Source organism: Xyrauchen texanus, chromosome 1 (assembly GCF_025860055.1).
Source record: "Xyrauchen texanus isolate HMW12.3.18 chromosome 1, RBS_HiC_50CHRs, whole genome shotgun sequence".
Taxonomy (NCBI): domain Eukaryota; kingdom Metazoa; phylum Chordata; class Actinopteri; order Cypriniformes; family Catostomidae; genus Xyrauchen; species Xyrauchen texanus.
This window is the reverse complement of record NC_068276.1, coordinates 20927031-20952893: the sequence shown is the minus strand read 5'-3', so window position 1 is coordinate 20952893 and position 25863 is coordinate 20927031. Positions and strand designations below refer to the sequence as shown.

Below are 25863 nucleotides of genomic sequence, written 5' to 3'. Positions count from 1 at the left end.
CTATTCTAACCACTTCCTCATGAAATAAGGTGTGTTGTACCTTCCCCCAGAAACATAGTTCTGCTTACCTCATGTCATGTTATATTATTCGACTCTTCACACAGGTTTGGTTTATTAATCTTGAAAAGGTGACAAGCAACCTCAAAGTTTTAGATTCATCTTTTTCTAGAGATCAAGGATATCATACTTATAATAATATAATGTCATGGCTTAATGTTTTCAGCTTTGAATAATTTGCTAATTTCTCATGTATATATGCAATGTAGTAACAAAAATGTAAAATCCAAATATGATGTTTATCTATTGTTAACATGGCACATGATGGTGTTTGAGAAATTTGCTTCATTACATTGTCTATTTTAATATCTATGAAAAGTTTACATTTAAGGAATAGTTCACCCAAAGATTTTAATGATCTCATCATTTACTCACGCTCATGCCGTCCCAGATGTGTATGACTTTCTTTATTCGGCTGAACACAAAGATTTTTTACAAGAATGTCTCAGCTCTGTAAATCCATACATTTCACACAGAGTTTGAAACTCAAAAAGCACATAAAGACAGCATGAAAGTAATCCATAATACTCCAGTGGTTTAATGTCTTCAGAAGTGACATGAAAGGTGTATGTGAGAAACAGATCAATATTTAAGTCCTTTGTTACTTTAAACCTCCACTTTCACATTCTTGTGATTTTGGCAATTCACATTCTTTGTGCATATCGCCACCGTCTGGTAAGGAAGGATAATTTATAGTAAAAAAGGACTTAAATATTGATGTGTTTCTATTATATCACTTCTGAAGATATGTATTTAACCACTGGAGTCATATGGATAACCTTTTATACTTCTTTGTGTGCTTTTTGGAGCTTCAAAATTTTGGTACCCATACAAAGCTGAAATAATCTTCTAAAAATCTTTGTGTTCTGCAGAAGAGAGAACATCATACACATCTGGGATGAAATCAGGGAGAGTAAATAATGAGAGAATTTTTTTCACTTTAATGTTTTATATGATTGTATTCAATGCAGTACTTTATGCATTTTAATCCAAATTACTTTTTAATATTAATTGTTTCACTGCCCTTGAAACGCACTTTGAAAAGAAAGTGACTTGGTTCTTTCCCTCAGATAGTTATATTAAACACACAAGTAAAGGAAAGAGTCTAAAGCTGTTTCTGATCTCAGCAGTTCATGACATTGTGCTTAATTTGCTCCATTTGATAGATGTCATAAAATAGAGAAAAGCACAAGTCGTCTCAGTCATTCACATGTGAATAATAGACACAAGCACAGAGATCTGAAAGCCTTGTCATGCTTCTGACGCAGATGTCGTATTCTGTGACTCACACCAAAAGATGTAATCAAGTCCTAAGCCTTTCTATGAGACATTCAGGGCTTTTGTATTTGGTCAAACAAGAATGCACGACCAACCTGTATTATTTTAAACAGTAAAAAGGCAATATAATATGCAACACCAAAGTGAAATAAACTGATCTCACAGGAAAACCTGCGATAGGAGGTACATATTTTGTCTACTAAGATCAGTCCGAAATTCTGAACTGCCTCCGGTCTGTCATGACCAACAATACTGAGACCAAACCTGCGTTCTTTCACTTCTTCGAATGGATGTGAAAAGGCACAAGCGCTTCTATATTTGGAGATATGTGTAGATGAACAAACATTCTCAATTGTTAATTTAAAATTTAGAAAATGGGAAAAAATGTCCACAAGTATAACTTACTAACCTGGCACCTCATGATTATCACCAGCAACAACGCTGTTCCATATTTATAATCTTTGTATAATTTTAAATATATCGACACCGGACTTCCATGGACTGACATTAGACAAGAGAAAAAGCTTGTCAGAAAATATAGAGGACAGCAGGAAGTGTCACACACACACACACACACACACACACACACACACACACACACACACACACACACACACACACACACACACACACACACACACACACACACACACACACACACACACACAATGTTTGGTTTCCATGTTTTATGGGGACTTTTCATAAACATAATGGTTTTTATACTGTACAAACTTTATAACCCTAATCCTACCCCTAAACCTAACCCTCACAGAAAACTTTCTGCATTTTCACATTTTTAAAAAACATAATTTAGTATGATTTATAAGCTTTTGTCCTCATGGGGACTGACAAATTGTGCTTTAACACTGGCCACGTCTCTTCTGTGAGGCAGAGCTTATATTTTTTTCAATATGACCATAACTTTTTTTGAGAGGGGGTAATTAATTTTTTTTATAAATTATCCACTCACTGCCGCGTCTTGGTACGGGACACATTGTGACTCCCTCTCACAATGTGAATGCTGTAATCTGTTAATATGGGCGCCAAAAAAGAAAACCCACTGCAAATGAAAATAATCTAAATATAATATTTAACAATTTGTATATGTATTATAAAAATTTTTATTTATTTAAATCTTATAATATTAAATCCCAAGTAAATAATTTCGGTTACATGTCAAATATGAATGAATAAATAAATAAATACATACCACAAGGGGCGCAGAGCAGAAACGATATTTCCCACGAACTCGACATTAAAGAACGTCATTCGCTTTCGTCCAATCAAACGCCAGCTCGTCGTTCAGCTGATCACGGCGAAGCCATTTTGTCCTGAACAGCTCCGCCAGCGCATACTTCACTAAACCGGAATAACAGAGAGCTGACGGGACGAACCACATTCTCAGAGACGGCGGCAGACAGGGGGTTTACAGCCACATTAACCCACCTTCAGTCCTGAAAAACTCGACCTCTCTCGGTTTGACCTCGTGTCTTGTTTGGAGACTTAAAGCGGGGCGGAAGGCTAGAGTACCAGACATCCGGTTAGACGCGCTGGCTCAACGGGCTGGAGTCCAACTTGAGCCGGACACTTTCCTCTGTCCTCGTCGGGATGCGCGATCGACTTCTTTTCAACTATAATAAGCGCTTTTGTGAAGATTAAGTGTTACGTATGAATAGCTGGGAACGCTTAGACTACAGCAGGATTGTTTTTGTTTATAATTGACTAATGTAAGTAAGCTGGAACGGTCATTTAGACTCGGATGTGATTTATCTACTCAGCTGGCTGGGCAGATAGTTTGTTTACGGATCACATTAGCCCACGGAAAAAGATTGACTACATTATTTAGCTAGCAGTTTTGTTACCAGTATATTTACATTTTTTGTCAAGCAGCTTTCCTGCCACCAGAAATCTCTTTCTTTGCCAAGTCTGATAGGGCTTGGTTTGTACGCCTATGCATATTTTTTTGCCAGCAAACCTGCCTGAGTTAGACTGGTTAGTCTTGGTGCCAGTGTTCTAGTAGTTTATAAAGGGAGGAAACCCCACATATCATCTTTGTTCATCTGATCTCAAGCCAGGCTGCTGTGACTTCATACATCTATCTTATTTTCTATTGTTAGGTATGTTCTGGTGAGGCTCAAGCTGGCAGAAAGGTTATATTTTCTGTCTGAATCCTCTGAATTGTGCTGACTGATAGCTATGACATTTTCCAACAGTTGTTTTGTATCTTCAGACTTCACTATTATAAGTTCCTGCACTTGGTGCCAATGCTGCCTCAGTAATATTAGCTAACAGAAGCTCAGCTCACACCAAAAATTAGTTACAGCATATCGAGTTGTGACCGCATTTTTACTAGTTAGGTAATTTTTCCTTTTTTCTACAAGTGTCATTCGACTTGGTAGCTGGCTCAAAACTTATCAAACTCAAGAGATAAGTCATAATACAGTTTGTATCAAGCCAGTTTGTTAACCTGAGCAAGGCACTCATATTTTTGTAAAACCATCAGCGTATTTAATAGGTACTGGAAATACGATTCAAGTTTAGTGGCAATTAGCAAATTTTTCTCGTAGCTAACTAAAGATGTCAGGACAGTCCATCACCGATCGCATCGCGGCAGCCCAGCACAGCATGACTGGATCAGCCATCAGCAAAGCTGTCTGCAAGGCCACAACACATGAAGTCAGTGGACCCAAAAAGAAACACATTGATTGTGAGTATATCAGAAAAGCTCCTGTAATTGTACTCATGTCACTTTACAGGTATTTTAAGGTGTTTTTTAAACAGGTATTTTAAGGAGGTTTTTAAAGGCTTGATGTCTTACTGCACCACTGGCATGCAGTTTTGCTTGCTTGCACATCCGCAGCTTTCTGGACACCAGTGATGAATTAAAATGTGCTCGTGATGGGAATGCTGATTTGTATTTGGACACGGTCAGTTCAAGGAGCTGATGCCTCTGTAATGTGATGTACTCATTCAGTGCCATTGTCTTCCAGTGAGCTTGTAAGGCATCATTGTTCTATTTTGATATGTGGTATTGTTGAGGAGGTTATGTCATCCTGTAATGAGCTTCATTTATTAAAATCTACTTCATAAGAACTAGCTGCTCCTCCTTGAATCTGTGTATGCTGCTGCTGTCTTGGACATGGTGTGGGAGTGGTGAAGGTCAATACAGGCGTGCATGCAGTCTGTTAAAGCTTTTTTGAGTCATTGATTACTTTGACAAAATCTTAAAGTTAATGCAGAATACAGCACATCAGCTACATCTTACCTTTAACAGGCAGCCAGAAGTTTGGAATCATGCACAGATTTGCTGTTTCAGAAGGAAATTGGTACTTTAATTCACCAAAGTGGCTTTCATCTGGTCACAAAGTATAGTCAGGACATTACTGATGTAAAACCGCACCATCACAATTTGAAAAAAGTCATTTTGGATTAAATCTAGACAGGCCCTATTTCCAGCAGCCATCACCCCAACACCTTAACCTTGAGTAATCATGATAAATCGCTAATTTGTACTAGAAAATCACATGCCATTATTTCAAACACAGCTGAAAGCTATTTGGTTTATTAAATGAAGCTTAACATTGGTGCCTCACATGTCCTCAGCTGACAGCTTCATTGAATTCTACCCGCTCAACACCAGTTTCATGTACAACAGTAAAGAGAAGACTCAGGGGTGCAGACTTATGGGAATAATTGCAAAGAAAAAGACACTTTTGAAACAGAAAAGAAAAGGTTAGAGTGGGCAAGGAAACACAGACATTAGATAACCGATAATTGGGAAAAGAGTGTTATGGATCTTAACCCCATTGAGTATTTGTGGGATCAGCTAGACTGTAAGGTGTGTGAGAAGTGCCCGACAAGAGTCACATCTATGGCAAGAGCTACAGGAAGTGTGGGGTGAAATGTCACCTGAGTATCTGGACAAACTGACAGCTAGAATAACAAGGATCTGCAAAGCTGTCATTGCTGCACATGGAGGATTTTGTAATCTGAATTGAAATAGTAATTTGAGTAAATGAGTGGTGGTGGCATAGTGGGCTAAAGCACATAATTTGTAATCAGAAGGTTGCTGGTTCGATCCTCACAGCCATCACCATTGTGTCCTTGAGCAAGGCACTTAACTCGAGGTTGTTCAAGGGGGATTGTCCCTGTAATAAGTGCACTGTAAGTTGCTTTGACTAAAAGCGTCTGCTAAATATGTAAATGTAATTTTTCACATTATTAATGTCTTGACATTAATACATTGTGATCAGTTGAATGCCACTTTGGTGAATAAAAGTACCAAGAGTCCATAAGAGCAAAATCTTTACATTATTCCAAATTTTGGCCGCCAGTGTAGGTAGTGACTCGTGTCACCGCAAGGAGAAAAAGATTACGAACAGGAGGCTGCAGTAAGTGTATGATTTGTATTCCAACATGACTGCGAGGCATTCTTCAAACAATGTCCATATTCTTTGCCAAACTTTAATACCAAAAAGGTTTGCGTGCTGTTTTACAATGAAATATTCATAGTCTACTTTAGAGATGGGGACTCGAGTTAGAGACTCGGACTGGAGTCTCATTTTAATTGACTTCAGACTCTACTCCAGACTCGACATGAAATTACTTAAGGCTTGACTCGACAAAAAGGACTCGTGAATATTAAAGAAAACGACTTGAATCTTTTAACCTTAATTATTGATATTTTAAAGACATTTTTTTTTAAAAGTTTTATTTGTATGGTTTAATTACAACTGCGTCACATTTCCCCATGTGTCATGATCAGTCAGACAATTTGATGATGTATGGAACATTAACTTGGCGGCGCCCAGATGTGCCATATGTGCTCACATTTCATTGTGTCCTCAGAAATAGAAACTTCAGGAAGAACACATTCACAAAGTTTTGTCACATTACTTAACACACAAAGCTATGTAATATTGTACTGTTAAAAACATTGGGTAGTGCAGCTACTAGGTTTGCCCATATACCAAAATTTTGCCTTTGGTACGATACCAGCCCTATTACCTCGGTATCGATACTAAGGCCGTGTCTCCACCAAAGCTTTTTTTAGTTTTCCCTTGCTCTGGGTGAAGGGAAGGCTGAAGCATTATTTTTAGTCCGGGAATGTCATCTGGTACAGACATGAATACTAAAAGATGGGGCAGCACAATTAAACGAAAAAAGAATCACGATTACGGCTGCCACGATTATGTAATCGTGAAAACTGATGATTACGGCGTTCAATTTAGGTCTGCTCCTTTTGCATCAATGGTTTCTATTTATAATGTGTTTTTGCAGCGGTTGAGTGTTCTAACCAATCACTAACCTGTCTGTTGAGCAATGAAATGGCAATGACCAATCAGAGCCACTTAGATTAGTCCTCCGTCCTATCTGTAATGACAACTGATCCTAATGTGCATGTTTTAAACCATCGAAATGCCCAGATGCTTGCTTTATGTTCTAGCTCTCTTCGTGGTGGCACACGGAAATTAACACTGAAGAAACATCACCTGACACTTGAAAATAAGCTGTAGAACAAGAGCGAAAATAAATTTATAATTATTTTGGATTCATTGTATATTGCATTGCTCGCTTTGAACGTAGATGTTAAATACACTGCAAATGAGCAACACGACAAAACTAAAACGATCCCGTTCTAATCAAGGCACAGGCGTGGTGTAAATAACTGATTTATTATGCTGATTAGACAGCTTTGTTTTTAATGAGAGCATTCGGGAGAGTGCAGAATAATGTGTGGAGATTGTGCCAAAAATTATCTATCGATGATCTTACATGAACAAGATAGCCATTGAAGATCTAACGGGATGAATGGTCTTATGTCCCGCCACGAAAGGGCTTACTAAACGAAATAAGTAACTTGGTCAATTTAAATCGGCTGTTAATAAGTTTGAATATTGAATATGCCATATTATTTACTGTACATGGACTAATAATTAAGCAGTAATTTAGCAATAATTCAATTTATTCTGTACCTTCAATTTACAATAATGTTAATTTGTCTTACCTTAACAAACATTATTACAATATAAAATACAAAACAATATGATTAAAAGATGCTTAAAAGAAACTTGAGCGCATATCCAACCATTGAAATCTGCTACTCTGAAGAACCACACGGTTGTTTACTTTGTGATGTCACGGTAATTAAACATTTTAATCAACATTAATAATTGTGATTACAATATCAAGAGCAATAATCAACAATTAGGATTTTTGCTATAACCGAGCAGCCCTACTAAGAGACCAGCAAACTCCATTGTTGTCCAATCATTGTACAAGTAGGATGTGACCGTTGGTTGGTGTCGTATTTGTCCCGCCCCTCCTCCACTGTGATTGGACAGCTGGGTAAAAAGTGATGGTGACGAGCGCTGTGTTTTATCCAAAGTCGAAAATATTTTGAACTCTCTGTGACCAGAAAAAATGCCTAGCGCACAGCGTGCAATAGATGCTCAGCGCCTCGTCATGCGGCTGGCTTTTGTTTTTTAAATACGCAGCGCTCCCATTGCAAACCATCGAAAAAACAAGCTTGCATCAGGAAAAAAAAAAGCTTTCGTGAACACACGGCCTAATTCAATACTTGGGCAGCAAATAATAAAGATACAAGTATTATAGATACAAATGATGCCTTTTCTGTTTTAATTTGGTCAAATAATGTTAAATGTTTTAATTGTCATTTGATATGATCAAATTTTGTTTAATCAAATAAGAAAATACAATACTTTTCAACTAATATATATATATATATATATATATATATATATATATATATATATATATATATATATATATAAAATATATATATATTTTTTTATAAAAAGAAAGAAAAAAGATAACAAATGTACAGTATTAATGAAAACATTAAATTAAAACAATCTGATTACGTGAGGCAAAAGGCTGTCATGGCTGAATCTAGGGCTGGGCGATATGGCACAAAATATTATCAAGATATTCTTTTTCATATCATTCGATATCGATATTTATCACGATATTCATTCACATTTGCAATTTGCAAATTGTTTGAGTTTCCAAGTTGGCAGAAGAAGAGGAGAGAAAAAAATAAACCTAAACAAAAAAAATTGTTTACACAAAACTGCGTTGAGGGCACAGAGATATCCCTCAGCCTCCTCTGATTTGGCTCTTATGTTAAAATAGTTTATAGAGTATCGAGGGCAGTTATGAATGTTAAAAGATAATCTGTTCATTTTGAATCATAATAACGGTATATTTATTTTTTACATTCAGATTATTTTCATATTTCTTTACATTCAGATACCCAAGTATGGGGGCATAGAAGCCTTTGTGACTGAGGAATAATACTGTATGGGGGTTCAGGAGTATCCCCTTAGAGAATATTTAGAAAATGTAAAAGTTAGAATGAGCCATTTTTATATTTTCAATAAAGTGAGAAAGATTAGGCTTACAACTACTATTTTATTGTTTTGTCTTTCATCCTTGTCAGAGATGATGACATCTGAATAATTTCACAAAATTAGAACAGAAATACTTTTGTTTATTATTAAAGTTTTGTAACATGCTGATTAATAAAAACAATTTGGAAAGAAAAAAACGTTATGGTCTTAAGATGCACTGGAAACACGCGCCTCATGTTTACTCACATGCGGGGAAAACGTGTGAAGAGCAGGACAGGGCATAAATGAAGGGTGTTCAGTGCTAGAGAAAAATATTCAAGAATATAGTACAGAAAGCTCCGATATGATGAAACCAGCACTGTTGTTTTTTCACGCTTCCTGCGACTTGCGAGCTGAAATGTCCACACTGCAACAGAAAAAGTGTTCATTTGAGAGTTCACAGCCTATATACACTTAACACACTGATCTGTGGCTCTGCAGATGAATACTATTGGACACACTGCATGAAAATCAAGCATTAGTAGTGTGTGTTTCATTTGTGTGTGTGTGTTCGTGAAAGAAATGACCGAGCAGACAGGCGGATCTTATTCATACTGTGGCGCGCAGCAGTATATACGGTATATTGTTTCATTGAATGACATCCTTCTGGTGTTTAATGATCACACTTGTCTATATTGAGGCGTTTTTATTATTATTTTCAAATGGTCTTTGATTTAATATAAAAAAATCTCACATAAAATTTTTGCTAATGGCAGCATACTTTATTATGGTACCAAAACGAACAAGATGATATCATACCATTTAAAATGTTCTGGTTTCGCGATATTTTGTTAGTACCGGTATACCGCGCAACCTTAGTAACTACATGGTTCATTAGGATCGCCAACCAGAGATGCGTCATTTTAAACCTAGCACTTAATTTGATCAATCAGAGAGAGAGAGATTTGTCCCGTATTTTGGCGACTTAAAATAAGCACGCTTACAGTTTTTTGTGGACTTCAAACAGCTGGAAGGTTTTTGTCAAAATGAAAACTAATGATGACGCTTTACATTGCGTTGCATACATTATATTACATTGCGTGTCCACTCATTCTGAGCCTTGTTGAACTGACCTTGAGAAAAACTGTGGCACCTTATTACAAAAAAATTTATGTAATCCTAAAATTAAATGAAGCAAATAAAATGAATTTTGCAAGTGCAGGTAGAATCCTATTAGTGTCCCGGATTGTCCAAAGATCATACATTTTGGCTGTAATTTTGCAAATATGATATGAAGTATCAAAGAAAAAAAAACATGAACGATTTCACATTTAGTGACTTGAGACTTGACTCAGATTCGTGACGGAAGACTCCAGACTTGACACGGACTCCATCTTTAACATCTCTGGTCCACATAACAATTGTGTTCTGTATAAACATGCATATACTTTTACTGCTATTTTCTTCTGTTCACTCTTGCCATTAATTTAAGTCAAATCATTAGCTTTTATTTATGTCCTCAACAACAACAAAAAAATAGGTGAGACTATGAGACTGTTGCGATGCTTTTGTGGTGAAGCTATTTTTATCTATAATCTCATCCTCCTCCTCGCTCCAAAAATGTGCTTGACATAATATTACATTACACCTTCCATTTATTTAGGAGGTCTCAAAATGTATTTATTATGGGAACGTGCAGAAAGGGGTATATACACTCCTAAATAATCTGTAACAGCGGATATCCAAAATAAACATTTACATTACGCATAATCTGATTATGACCACATTCTTACTAATACTGGCAAATTCTTGTACTCGTAAACATGCTCACTCGTTTATTAATAAATTCAGAGGCGAATTTGCATCATACATAGTATTTATTTATTTTGCTGTTTTGAACTAGTGCTGGGCGATAAGGCGATGTAATCGGATTTTGACGATGTCTTACAAAGATCCCAATGCCGATTGCAAACCAATTATGATCAGCAATATTGGGAAATGGCAAAACAATGGATCTGGGAAGTCGCCAAATATATTTAACAGTGGACAGGGTGTGAAACTAGCACCCGCCACCCCCTAAAGTTGAATCCAGTTCGCAAGTTCCTCGTTCAAATGTATTTAATGTGTGGGTAATTTTGCCCGTCTACCCTCAACAGGCGGGCAACATGTCTCGGAGTGACACATGACAAGAAATGCTGTTAGTCACCAAAATTGTGATGCTCCAAATATCACATAATTCAGCATTAAAGTAATCCATAATACTTCAGTGGTTAAATCTGTGTCGTCAGAAGTGATATGATCGGTGTCTGTGAGAAACAGATCACTTTTACATTCTTCTTGTGTTTTTGGTGATTCACATTCTTGATGCGCCCCCTACTAGGCAGAGAGAAGAATTTCAACAGCCCTCTAGGCCTATATTGCGAAAAAAGCGCTCACATATGCGAGCAAATTTCATGCTGTGCGAATAAAATATATATTTAATAAAGTCAAATTTTACTCACCAGAGATTGAGTTGTGTAATGGCGTAGAACTTGAGTGCTGCAGTTCTTTTATTTGAACAAGGCGGTGGCGATTAGGAAACTGGATTGAGCCTTGTCTTTTACTGCATGTTGTGTCTCGTGAGCGTGCACCATGAAGGAAACTGACCTTATTTGGCTGCAATGGGTCCGTGTCTGTCATGATTGCGCATGATTGCGATCTCCGTCATTTCAGTTGATCCATGAAATGTCAAATGAAATGTTAATGACGACAACTCTGATTTTGGTTAAACTGTTCCACAGACTTTTCATTCTCAATATATTCCGGTTTAAAGCAAGACTACAGACCAGTTACATGCCTGTTGGACTTCAGTTAGGAAGGTAAAAGTGTTGCAAAGACGAGACCCATCATCCTGTTTTCATTTCTTGTCTCTTAATATCCTTTCTGTTATTTACAATCAGTTGGTGATCAAAAAGATAAAAAGAAACATTATATAATTACATTACACCTTCCATTTATTTAGGAGGTCTCAAAATGTATTTATTATGGGAACGTGCAGAAAGGGGTATATACTCCTAAATAATCTGTAACGGCGGATATCCAAAATAAACATTTACATTACGGATAATGTAAATTATGCCCACATTCTGACTAATACTGGCAAATTCTTGTACATAAAATCATTACATAAAAAAGCATTTTATGTACTGATTCCATTTATATTTAGTCTTTTCCCTCCAAAATGTTTGTTTTTAGTGGCAAGAAAAGAGATTCGCTTTCAACAGCAATGGAATGGCATCTGTGAATGTCATTTATAAACGTTACTAGCCAACCAGTAGTGGGAACACCCACTAGCGACTTGCAGCGACAAAGTCTCTGGCAGTGTGTACGCACCTTTAAAGGTGAAGTGCCCCAGATTTTGAATTGAACAACTGAAATTATGCTGCACAGCAGTAACAAAACAGCCATTCACATAAATGTCTGGGGAAATACCACTCAGACCTACAGAATACACATTACACTTCAGTATGCTTGTTCATCGTTTACAGCCATCATCTAATTTCGTGGATAATGGATGTTAGTATTACCTGTAGCTGAATTAGAAGAGCATAGCGTTAGCAAAGCCAAGATCATGGGTTTCATTCCCAGGGAACACACAAACTGATAAAATGACAACCTTGAATCCACTGTAAGTTGCTTTCGATAAAAACATCTGCCAAATGGATAAATGTGGATATTAGATATTTTTATAGCACAGACTCATGAGTTTTTTTTAAATTATTTTATTTTTATTTTTAGTAGATCAGTGTGAGCCAAGAAACATTTAGGTTTATTTTGCCTACTCCAGTACTCTGACTAATTACTCGAGTACTCGTAGAGTACTCAAGGTGCAATTACATGTTCATAAATGTATATAAAATAACATGTCTGACACGTCTATGGCTGCTGCATTGTTCCTTGTTGTTCCAGTGCATCGTCTATTCATTATTATAGGTTGTTATAAAATAGTATGTTACAAAATGTATAAAAGATTGCATAATCAAAATATAATGCATCATATTTTGACATGTGAAAATTCACTGCCCAACTCTGAATGTGAACAACGCGCGTCTGTCTGTTCTTCCTTCAGGTTACCGTAGTAATCTTAGTAAGTGCGCACCAGTTTTTTTAGTGACTGTCTGAAACGTCTATTTTCAAATAACAGGAGATGCATAACCATTGTGTTTTAATGGGTGTGAATTTGAAGTTCATTTTTGAAGATGCTGCATTGTGTTCCACTTATCTGCGCTCTGTCTAGCTGTTTGAAACACTCTCCTGCTGTACACTGCCACACACGCCTGGTGTTTAAGTGTGTTTGTGTCCAAATGTTCACTCTTGTGAGGAAAGCCGCGATGCTCTGTATTGTTGTTGCTGTGATTCATGAGCATTTAACTCAGAGTCTGAATTTACACCTTTCAACTGATGAAAGTGCAACTGAATGACACTATCGGATATTTAACTTGGAATCTTCAGCGGAAATCTTAATTTTGTCAAGATGCAGGTATGCGTTACGTCATGCAGGGCAGGGAGGTTTAGTCTGTGACAATCATTCACTTTTACAGAGTCACAGTCCTTACATTTAAATGATAATGAAGCGTGTTTAGCAAGCGTTTTACAGAGACGGGTGTTCAAAACATTGTTAATTACACACTTTGTTTTTATTATTGTAACGATAGCTTTGCACCATTGTATCCGTTTGTTTGCCAGGAGAAGTCTGACAATCAATGTACCCCTCAAAGTCACAACGTAATCAATCTCAAAATAAATAAAAATAAGCTTCCTCTTTGACACGTTTGTGTTTAGTTATCAGGTAATTGTCACTGGATTTCGAATTAAGTGAAAAGTCACATCATGCGTGATCACGATCGATCAACGTTTTCATGATCGATCATTTCTGCCAAGTCCGAGTACCCGAGTCCTTGAGTTTTCGTGCCCATCCCTATTATGAAGACGACTGCACCGCTAGTAGAGAGCTTAGACATACTGCATGATACATTGCTTCTGTTCACTCATGCTCGTGGGGCTGATGTGGCCTATTTATAGCTGCTGAGAGCTTTTGGTTCTGTTTGATAGCTTGTTTTGCACCTCATAAGAGCCCTTGGCTGCTCTTCTGGCATCCCCTCCAATACACCTGGGTCTCAATTTATTTACGCATCTTAGAAGTGAAGATCCAATTTATTTTATCTCGTACTGTGAATGGGTGAATCTCACAAAAATACAAAAATGTTGTTTTGTATTGGTGTTTAATTGTCATAAAAATTCACAATTATGACTAGCATGCATGGCTGCAATCAAGTCACAATCAAAAATGTTAATGGTCCTAAAAATAGGCGTCTTATTTTAGCACTGTGGGGTTTTTTTCCTTTTGATTTTGTGGTGAAATATGACCCAGTCATGTTGTTGACCGGTTTCATGAGATTCAGGCCTACCTGTTTTTTTGGACAGTAGACGTTTATAGTTAACACCATTATTGCTTGAAAATGTATTCGGGTACATTCAATGCAGTTAGCCTGTCATCAACACATCTTCGTTCTAGAGAATGAAGATTGTTAATTCTAGTAATCAAAGTAGTCTAGTTTTAGTTTGTAGTTTTCTTGGCTTAAATTGTAGGGTCTTGTAGGGCTGGGCACCAATACAGATTTCCCAATTTGATTTAATTCACTAGTTCTTTTTATTTGTTTTGATTCTGATTAATTTCTGTACATTATAGTTGCAATGTCTTTTTTGCTTATTGTATAAAATACATTCTCTCTCATATTATATAGGGAACCTTCTGACTTGGTACATAATGAAAATATTAATGAGAACAATGTAATGTTATATTATTATAAATAAAAACTTATGAAAACGGCACTAAAATAGTTTGTGTTGGTGCTAGGGATACCCGAGTACTCTGAAGTGACAGCAATGATCGATCATGAAAACAATATTTTAAAATGATAATGCCTGCCATGACTTTTCACTGAATTCTAAATTCAGTGACAACTACCTGACAACTATACACTATGCATCAAAGAGGGGCCTTATTTAAAATTTTGAGATTGATAACGTTGTGATTTTCAGTGGTACCTTGATTGTCAACCGAGGCGTCTCATAGCAGCCAAACTAAACGTTGCTGCAATGCTAACTTTTGATCTACAGGTTTACGATAATCAAAAGAATGTTTAATCCACTGTGTTTTGAACATCAAAACTCTGTGCCGACATGTTTGCCTGACACACCTGCATCTCATCTAAATCAGTTGTAAGAGTTGTAGGTCCAACATAAAGTGGCATTCCATTGCAGTTTTCCCAGTATGAGGTTTAAAATTCCAAGTTAAATGGGAGGAAGCATGAATCATAACAGCAACAAACTCCAACAGAGCGCAGCGTGACTTTCTGTCTGAGCCAGAGATGGCGCTCTATACTTTGGAGAATCACGCACACGATGCAAAATCTTTCTTTAAAACATCTAGATGTAGCACAGCTGAATGTAACTGAGTCTGCGTTTAAAAAAAAAAAAAAAGGCAAAGATTATGGTATCATGGAAACCATGGTTTGCAGACACACTGTTCAGAAACAGTAGTGTGCACTTACAAAGCTTATTACGGTAACCTGAAGGAAGAACAGAGACACACTTTCTGAGCATTGTTTCATTAAATTGGCCAGCGAGTCTTCACATAATGACAAAATATTATACATTATATTTTGATTATGTCCTCTTTTGTAACCGACTACATTATAACAGCCTATGTAAATGAATTGATATTGGATCAACGAGACACAATAAAACTAACAACATTTTGAAAAGTAGGAAAACTTTCATGTATCCGAGAATTTACGAGAGAACGTCTTTAAGAATGTTTAAAAAAATAAATAATCTGTTTGTGTTTTATGAAACTGTGGCTCAGTTGGTAGAGCGGGTCGGCCACTAATCGCAGGGTTGGTGGTTCGAATCCCAGCCCACATGACTCCACATGCCGAAGTGTCCTTGGACAAGACACTGAACCCCAAGTTGCTCCCAATGGCAGGCTAGCACCTTACATAGCAGCTCTGCCGCGTGTGTGTGTGTGTGTGTGTGTGTGTGTGTGTGTGTGTGTGTGTGTGTGTGTGTGTGTGTGTGTGTGTGTGTGTGAGAATGGGTGAATGAGACGCAGTGTAAAGCGCTTTGAATACCGTTAAGGCTTAAAAAGGCTCTATATAAGTGCAGACCATTTACTGGTCATACAAGTTTTTTTAACGTGCATTTTAATTTATGAGTAATCGTATACAATTTTTTTTGTGGGTTAGGGTACTCGACAAAATTACTCAAATATCTCTACTAATTTTCCTCAAATTGTCACGCAGTCACTGAAAGTAGGCTTAGAGTCAAAGATTGAACTTGGGATTTTATTAATTGATGTCAGGATTGTTCAAAAAAAAAAGGTGGTTAATTTGAAAATTTATATTTACCCAGCCCTACTGTCTCGATCTGGATAAAAATAATGTGTGAACTGATGTTAAATATGGCTTAATTTTTTCTTTTGCCCTTTTTTATTAAAGGCTGAAGCTTTACAGAATGCTACAAGCAGTGCTCCATTGTTGTTGATTAGTTGTAAAGCTGTGGTGGCTAAAGAAGTAAAAAAGAGGAAGAGTGAAAAATGGGAATGGCATGTGAGGGAATGGCTGCGGTGTTCCACAGAACTGTGTCACTGAACTTGCTGTTCAGGGATCCCATATATGCCTTTTACAAAAATGTCCCTGTCATCATATTTATGCTCCGAGCGCTGATCTGAGACCTAACTTGTCTCCCCAGATCCCTGCCTGAACATTAGAGGACCATAGACCGACCCTAGATTAATGCAGTTTCCTTTTCCAGCACTTCACAATCACAGCAACCAAGGCCATCGTCACACAGCTGGAAAGGAAATGGAGGGAAAGATACAGACATGGCAAACAAGCCCTCAAAGAGGAATCCAGCTATTTTTAATATAGGTCCCAGGTTCCCCAGACAGAGGAAGCACAAACATTTATTTGCAGAATTATTCTCCTTCAAACTAGCTGAGCTGAAGCAGACTGCGTAAAAAAGACTGCGCTCATTAAATTCACTACATTTTTCTACACTTATCTGCAGGTAAGAGAGGTTAGCATTGTTTTTGAGCATGGAGGTAAAAGCTCAACACGTCTGGAGATCCTCTAATCTCCGCTATCATTTTTTTTCCACAAAGGAGCCCTTTTTTACATTCACATTTATTCCTTTGGCATATGTGTTTATCCAAAAGTGTTTTTATTGAGAAATGTTCAATACATATATTTTTTAATTCTCTTAAGCATTAGCTCTACTAGAGACTGATTGAGACTGGTCACTGGGTTTCTTTTAAATGTAAGAAATTGTAACGTCATTAAATATGGCTGCTGTTGGAATGGAAGTCCCACCTTACAGTTAAATGAGCCAAACACCTTTTTGATGCACACTGCCTGCCAGTTTTCATAATTAAAAAAATAGCTGAAAAATTTTATTTATTTTTTAGCTTGATCTGAACTAAAGAAGCACAATTTATTATACATTTGTTTTCAGATTTTGTCAGCTCAAAATCTTACTTGATCATAATCTTGACCAGCTGTTGTGGAGATTTCAGTTTTTCCACATTCAAGCAATTAGGAGCTGTATTGTTTCCCGCTTGAATCCATAGAAAATAGATGTCTGAATGCGTTACAAACATGGACACTGAGTGACCTGACTTGCCTCAAAGGGTCTTTGGCTCTACTCTACCAATGAACATGTCTTGTAACTGTAGCCCAGGCAACAAAAATAGATAAGTGATTGATTTGCCACCTCAATTGTCTTGTGTAACCAGACTATCAGCATAAAGTCCAGTCTACTTTGATTTTTCTGGCCAAGAGACCTGATGAATATGAAAGGCAACCAATTACAGTCCCATTCATTTTTGCATGCTTTTTTCTGTAATAGTTGATACCACAATAATTAACTGGCATAAAAAAACAAATAATTCAAAAAATTATGCAGTGGTCTTGTTTCACAAACGACTGTAAAGATGACAATTAAACAATTTGCAGAAATGTGTGCAGATGTAATAAAAATGTCTGTCCTGGAAGTTGCTGAAAGCTGGCTAATGAACATGGCAGCTGTGATGGTTAAGAGATGAGCTATGTTTTCTTGCTGACAGCTGGACAGACAGGCCACCTGGTCAATTTACTTCCTCATATGCAACACAGGCTTCCTGCTTAACTTCCCATGCTTCCACAAGGCTCAATATTGATTAATTTGATAGACCAGGTGCTGCAGAGAACAAACATGCCTAGAATCAAAATCACTTTAATTTTTTTACTCTTGTATTGAGCTGGTTTTAAGGCCGAGGTAGTCATCGCCAACCAAATAATTCCGTCTGTTTGTTGGAGCAGAATCCCTGGGATATTGCAAGCCTCTGTCATATGTGACTGGTGACAGGCTCGGCCTGGTATGGACCCTTCCAAAGGTTTCATTGTGTGTCAACAATAAGACTTTGACACAGGCAGAGAGAACGAGAGTGACCTCATCACTCAGAGTCCCTTCATTTGCTGTGCTGCAGTGACATCGCAAGGACAATGCTTCCTTCCTCTTTTTTTTTCTGCAGATCTGATTCTTCTCGCCACTGTACCTCATTTTGTGCACCAGTGCACACACTTCAGCTTAGAACTGTGCAGGTGTATGTACCAGTAGGGATAATTTATGCAACTGTGATGGTCTGTTTTAGTAAAAGTGTCAAACACTATTTAAAGACTGTGTTGTGAAACACAGCCTTTGCTCTGAGACTTCTTGGGAATCTACTTTTGTGAACGGAGTGTGAAGTACTCAACGGCAGTCTAGGAGATGTAATCAGAGGCTAGCATAATGTGCAGCAACCTTGCCAACAACCTCATAAAAAACAAGACATTCACAATTCAATGCGTATGATAATGCAATCATGATTGAAACTGCATCAAGTGTGTGCGAGCGACTGAATCTTATTCAGTCGATGCAGTTTACTGGGCTTTTGTCCAATAAAGACCTTTTATAGAAGCATCTCTGACTACACTGGGACGTGCCAATTTCAGAGTTTCCTCTTATTTTGACAACCTGCTGCTTCATCCATTGTGCTGTCGGATCTAAAGTATTGCAGTTATCTTGAGAAAAAGAATGTTATCTCGGCACAGCCTTCATGTGCAGTGTGTGAAGGCTCTGATATACAGTGCATCCGGAAAGTATTCGCCGCGCTTCACTTTTTCCACATTTTGTTATGTTACAGCCTTATTCCAAAATGGATTATATTTATTATTTTCCTAAAAATTCTACAAACAGTACCCCATAATGACAACATGAAAGAAGTTTGTTTGAAATCTTTGCAAATTTAATTAAAAATAAAAAAACAAAACAAAATCACACTTACATAAGTATTCACAGCCTTTGCCATGACACTCAAAATTGAGCTCAGGTGCATCCTGTTTCCACTAATCATCCTTGAGATGTTTCTACAACTTGATTGGAGTCCACCTGTGGTAAATTCAGTTGATTGGACATGATTTGGAAAGGCAAACACCTGTCTTTATAAGGTCCCGCAGTTAATAGTGCATGTCAGATCACAAACCAAGCCATGAAGTCCAAGGAAATGTCTGTAGACCTCAGAGACAGGATTGTATTGAGGCACAGATCTGGGGTCTGTCCCAGACAGTGGCCTCCATCATCCGTAAATGGAAGAAGTTTGGAACCACCAGGACTCTTCCTAGAGCTGGCCGCCCAGCCAAACTGAGCGATCGGGGGAGAAGGGCCTTAGTCAGGGAGGTGACCAAGAACCCGATGGTCACTCTGACAGAGCTCCAGCATTTCTCTGTGGAGAGAGGAGAACCTTCCAGAAGAACAACCATCTCTGCAGCACTCCACCAATCAGGCCTGTATGGTAGAGTGGCCAGACGGAAGCCACTCCTCAGTAAAAGGCACATTACAGCCTGCCTGAAGTTTGCCAAAAGGCACCTAAATGACTCTCATACAGTGAGAAACAAAATTCTCTGGTCTGATGAAACAAAGATTGAACGCTTTGGCCTGAATTGCAACCGTCGTGTCTGGAGGAAACAAGGCACCGCTCATCACCTGGCCAATACCATCCCTACAATGTCATCCCTATCATGCTGTGGGGCTGTTTTTCAGCGGGAGAAACTGGGAGACTAGTCAGGATCTAGGGAAAAATGAATGCAGCAATGTACAGAGACATCTTTGATGAAAACCTGTTCCAGAGCACTCTGGACCTCAGACTGGGGTGAAGGTTCATCTTCCAACAGGACAACGACCCTAAGCAAACAGCCAAGATAACAAAGGAGTGGCTACGGGACAACTCTGTGAATGTCCTTGAGTGGTACAGCCAGAGCCCAGACTTGAATCCGATTGAACATCTCTGGAGAGATCTGAAAATGGCTGTGCACTGACGCTCCCCATCCAACCTGATGGAGCTTGAGAGGTCCTGCAAAGAAGAATGGGAGAAAATGCCCAAAAATAGGTGTGCCAAGCTTGTAGCATCATACACAAAAAGACTTGAGGCTGTAATTGGTGCCAAAGGTGCTTCAACAAAGTATTGAGCAAAGGCTGTGAATACTTGCGTACATTTTTATAAATTTTAATTTTTTATAAATTTGCAAAGATCATTATGAGGTATTTTCTGTAGAAGTTTGAAGAAAATAATTAATTTAATACATTTTGGAATAAGACTGTAACAAAAAAATGTGGAAAAAGTGAAGCGCTGTCAATACTTTCCGGATGCACTGTAGGGAGCATCTGCAGGGCTGGAATCAGTCAGACATTCATACACATTCCTGTTTGGCATATATGTGCAGGAATGGTGAGTTGTTTCTTCTCTCACTGTGTTATTTGTGCCACCCTCTGTCTCTCTCTGTTTAAGACAATGGGCTGTGTAATCAATACAGTCCAAATGTGTTCTGCTTCATGTGAATAAATTGACACACATCCTCACTTCAGAGGAGTTTTTCTCTTTTCTCTCAAAGCCTCTCCATCTCCCTCCCTCCCAAAGGAGCCAATAAGCTCTCAGGATCTCCTCCTGACCATCAGTGAAAATGGAGGCCATGGAAAAGATGGCAAGAGCTGATGCAAATTGGTGGTGCAATCCAAGGCTGGAGGGAGACAGGCCAAATAACAAACGTGAAAAACAATGTTGAATATGCTTGTTGTAATTCAACCCTCACAGGCCAGTGACTGTTTGTGTCTTAATAAAATTCACAGTACGTGAAAATTCAGTTATATTGGAGAAAAGTTGAAAAGCCCTGCAGAGTTGACTCGCATCATCAGGAACATATTCATAGTAAGGATGGGCCCTTGTATTTATAAGTGACAGCAATATTTTATTGAGTGATTTACCCTAATGTTTCTACAAATCATCATGACTTTGTCATATCTCACGTTTGGTTGCGAGTACCAATACGTTTTGATGTTATCGAAGCCCCATATTTGATTTATTAACATGATTTGGTTTGAGAGTGAGTGATGACTTAAATTCGATCTGTTCATCAAACAAAGTTATTGTATTCCTTTAGAAGACTTGCAATGTGCCACATGAGTTGTATCGATATCGTTTTCTGTGGTTTTTGTTGTGTATTTGTACTTTATTCAAGCTTGACAGCAACTGTACACATACCATGTATGGTGACTATCTCATACTGTTTGAATTCAAAAACGGCTAAATGTAGCGCAACCATATGCTGTGTCTCGTTTCAAAGGCTGCGTCCTCCGGAGGTCGCATTTGTCAGCAGCATATGGCATCGAGGCTCTCTCGTTTCAGAAAAGCGAGTAGGACACTCCTGGATCTGTATCGGCTCCGACAAGCCCAATCCAAATCCGATACTTTGTGTTAGTCATGTTAGTTACTGTCAAGCTCCAAAAATGACATAAAAGAACCATAAAAACACCATTAAAGCAGTTTATATGACTCGTGCATTTTATTCAAAGCCACTTGAAGACGTATGATTGCTCTGTGAATCACAAAAGACTGTGTTTAATAAGTAAATATATAGTATGCGCAGCGCCAGCGCATTAGTGAATGGTGCTGCTCTGTAGACACAAACTCACGCACAGGCTGGTGATGCACTTGCGGCTACCTTTTGCCTTCACAGTTGTGCACAATATTTGAGCGCTACTCAAGAACAGCATCTCAGATGTAGATGCTCAATAGTTTGGTTCACTTTTAATATGCATTTAGAACGGCACAGGAGGTGTATTTGACCAGAATTTGAATTAGTTAAACTATTGTGAACTTGCCTACAAACAGACACATACAGGACTTCCTGGAGAGGTCAGGATGTGAAAATATAAGCATGAGGGTTTAAAAGTGCATGATTTAAAAATATTTCTGTTGTATTTAAAATTAAGTCAATAATAATAATATCATAACAATTTATTCTTATTTATATTGTTGCCTTCATTAGTTTTTGTTTACAATTTATAACAATATTCAAATTGAATGGGTTCCAAAAAATAACTGTATGATTGAAAAGTGGACTGATGTCTTACAACTAAATTGAACGAAAAAGAGATCCGAATCCTTTAAAGTCCAGATGCAAGTTGACCGGTATTACTGTTCATTTTGCTGCTACATTATCCTTATACTATAGTATTATACTAGTTAATAATAAATTGTGTCTTTAATAAGCTATACATTTATATTGAAATAATGTGTAGTTAGAGATTTGTTTCTTTACATATTAAAGAGCGCACACAATAATGTAAAGATATTCTAAACTGATTATGCAAAAAACAACACTGGCATCGGCCGATACTGAGATTTCCGATATCGGATCGGAAGAGAAAAAGTGGTATCAGTGCATCCCTAATTTCTCTATCTACATGAATACCGAAATCTCAAAAACTGCTTGCCATGATTGTGTTTAAACAAAAGAAGCCTATTTCAAATCAGCAGTAAAATCTGACAACACTAGTATCATAATATGTGCTTTACCACAAATGATGCTAAAACACAATTTTCTCGGCTTGTATTGCTAATGCCCATGGGCGTTCTCAAGTTGATTGACAGGCGATGTCTGTTTCTAAAAGGTGATTGGCTCTTTTACCTGTAAGGTGGGACATCTATGGACCGTTCCAATTCCTCCCATTAATTTTTATAGAAGTGGCCCATCTCTGCTAAATAGTATCTGGCGCAACTGGTAACATGTGTTGGATGGGAACAGGGAATGTCTTGAAACACTTTTTAAAGTTTATCTGTTTTGAATTTGTCACAGCTTTATAAAAACACATATTTCACAAAGTGTAACGCAACATTTATGATTTTTATGTGCCGTAAGACTATCAGTTGCTCTAGTAGTCAAAATGACTCAAATGCACATCCATTATTCATATTTGACCACGTACACTCGATAAACGTTACTGAGGCTGATTGTCTACACATTTCTCCTTCCAGATTGTAACACATCACATCCTCGAATTTATAGGCCATTTGTACCTTGCTAGACTCCATAAGTCTGTTTTGCAGATATGTAGCCCATAGTAGTACACAGTCTCTTTTGCAGGATCCTTGTGATTCATCATCAGACTCCAATAGGTAGCTGCGCTAGTTCAGAGACTCCATATTAGAACAGCCGACAGGCCCACGGGGCCTCCACTGACAGATACAGAGTCGTCATCTCCCTCATTACCTGCTTTGTGTGCGTGAGTGGGTGTTTCTCTCATGGGAAGTGGAAAAGATTTTCGCCTTTTGAAGAACAGAAAAGTGCACATTGGGTTGTAGAGGTGGGATATCTTAATTATGCAAACAGGACAGAGCAGAAACAAGACTTTTTGAGAGTGCTGCTTTCAGATGTGTTTACGCAAAGCAAAACTGGGATGCTGCTGCATATTTAAAGACGTGATGCTCTTGGAAGGTTTTGGAGATCTGCCCCTCCTGTGTTTGTGTTGCATAACAAAACAACTGGGTTAGAAGCCTGTCTAGCCCTCTGTGTAGCGTGCAGATAGATCTGCCTTCATTAGCACCCACTCTAAATGTATGTTAATGTGTGTCATGCAATGTGAGCTCCTTGGTACATGTATTTGTGTGTCCATGTTGAGTTTAAACATTCTGTTTGGGTTTTTTGAACTACTCAAGATGCGAGTCAGTGATGCGTGTTTCTGTACTGTGTGTGTTTTCAGATTTGATCCACTGCACCAATGAGATGAATGTGAACGTGCCCCAGCTGGCAGACACTCTGTTTGAGAGAACTACCAACAGCAGCTGGGTTGTGGTCTTCAAAGCTCTCATCACAACACACCACCTAATGATGTATGGAAATGAGGTGAGATTTTCAGAGACCTGCACTGGTAATTTATTCTGTCTGCCTAAGTTGTATAGTCTTACTTGTGAACATTTGGGATTTAAATTTGTCTGTGATATTAATTATTTTTAATTATTATTAGTTGCATTGCACTGTCAAGGGTGGGTGGTATACAAAACATGCCACTGCCTTTGCACCAGTGTGTATGTGGCGAATAAACGCATGCTAATAATGGGTCTATATGGTTTACAAGTTTAAAAGTGTGGACTACAGTGTTTCCTGCCAGCATTATGGCTAAATAAATAATGTATCACCCAAATTGTAAGTTTGCGGTCTGAATTGATTGTGATAAGATAGAAGACGATGTAGCCAAAAAAAAATACAAAAACACTAAATAGACAACATGTCTGTCTTGAGTGCAACAGTCGGGTTCCGGATATGAAAATCTCTTTAAATTTTTTCCATAGACTAATTGATTTTCGACAATGTCTTACAATTGTGATCACCAAGGGTGTTGATTGATAATATATGCTTCTGTTGAAGCCATCAGTGTGTGTTGTTTCAAATTATTTGTTATAAGTGTTTGGTAAACAACTACATTCCACATCATCCAGCAAGAAGGCTTCACCAATACGAGAGCCGTGGCCAACAAAGCCTGTGATCTGTGCGTATGAGCGTTGCGCACTCCATTGATGCACTGTGGATGAAGATATCGAGTCGGTCTCTCTTCACCCTTAAACTAATTATTTGTACTTATCAGAATATTTAGCAGTAAACATTAAATATATTGTCTCTTTTAATCAACAACCAATACATATACTATAGATTCACATGGTTTTTATTCAATTACATCATTTGCAAGGCTTCATGGGATTGTAGTTCTTGCCCTCTTTAAAGAATGTAAGTTCACAGCCTTGTATCTTTTGTCTTTTTGTCCGATGTTCAAATGATACATTTTTGCCACATTTGTGATGTGATTCACCTCTGAGTTTGTTGTTTTGGTTCATTGCTTTTTTTGAGTATTTTATGAAATCCCTATGCAAAAAATGAATGCCGTCTATTTTGTAAAGTGCACCAGTCCCTTCTGTAGCAAAGCACCCCCACAAAATGATGCTGCTGCCCCCAGTTGGGATGGTTGCAAGCCTCACCCTTTTCCTCCAAACATAACAATGGTCATTATGGCCAAACAGTTTTTTCATCAGACCAGAGAACATTTCTCAAAAAAGTAAGATCTTTGTCCCCATGTGCACATGCAAACTGTAGTCTGGCTTTTTTTGGTGGTTTTGGAGCAGTGGCTTCTTCCTTGCAGAGCAGCCTTTCAGGTTATGTGAATATAGGACTCGTTTTACTGTAGATATAGATACTTGTCTTCCTGTTTCCTCCAGCATCTTCACAAGGTCCTTTTCTTTGTTCTGGGATTAATTTGCACTCTTCGCACCAAACTACATTCATCTCTAGGAGACAGAATGCGATGGTTGCGTGGTCCCATGGCATTTATACTTCAGTACTATTGTTTATACAGATAACAGTGGTACCTCCAGGCATTTGGAAATTGCTCCCAAGATGAACCAGACTTGTGGAGGTCCATAATTGTTTTTTTCTGAGGTCTTGGCTGATTTCTTTTGGTTTTCCCATGATATCAAGCAAAGAGGCACTGAGTTTGAAGGTAGGCCTTAAAATACATCCGGAGGTACACTTGCAGTTCAGTACACCTATCATAAGCTAATTGTCTAAAGGCTTGACATACTTCTCTGTAATTTTCCAAACTGCTTAAAGGCACAGTTAACTTGGTGTATCTAAACTTCTGACCCACTGGAATTGTGATTTAGTCAATAAAAAGTGAAACAATCTGTCCGTAAACAATTGTTGGAAAACTTGCTCATGTCAGGCACAAAGTAGAT

General features: G+C 37.9%; 1 protein-coding gene across 3 annotated transcripts in view; it reads left to right on the top strand.

Moving 5' to 3' along the window:
• The first annotated feature begins 2689 nt into the window (after nucleotides 1-2689).
• Nucleotides 2690-25863, top strand: part of LOC127637610 (phosphatidylinositol-binding clathrin assembly protein-like) — a 90503-nt gene continuing 67329 nt past the window's right edge. For all 3 annotated transcript variants that reach the window (XM_052118962.1, XM_052118876.1, XM_052118794.1), the window contains exons 1-2: nucleotides 2690-4042; nucleotides 23841-23983. In XM_052118962.1, coding sequence (XP_051974922.1) covers nucleotides 3913-4042; nucleotides 23841-23983 — 273 coding nt within the window. In that variant the 5' untranslated portion in view covers nucleotides 2690-3912. The remainder of the gene's footprint in view (nucleotides 4043-23840; nucleotides 23984-25863) is intronic.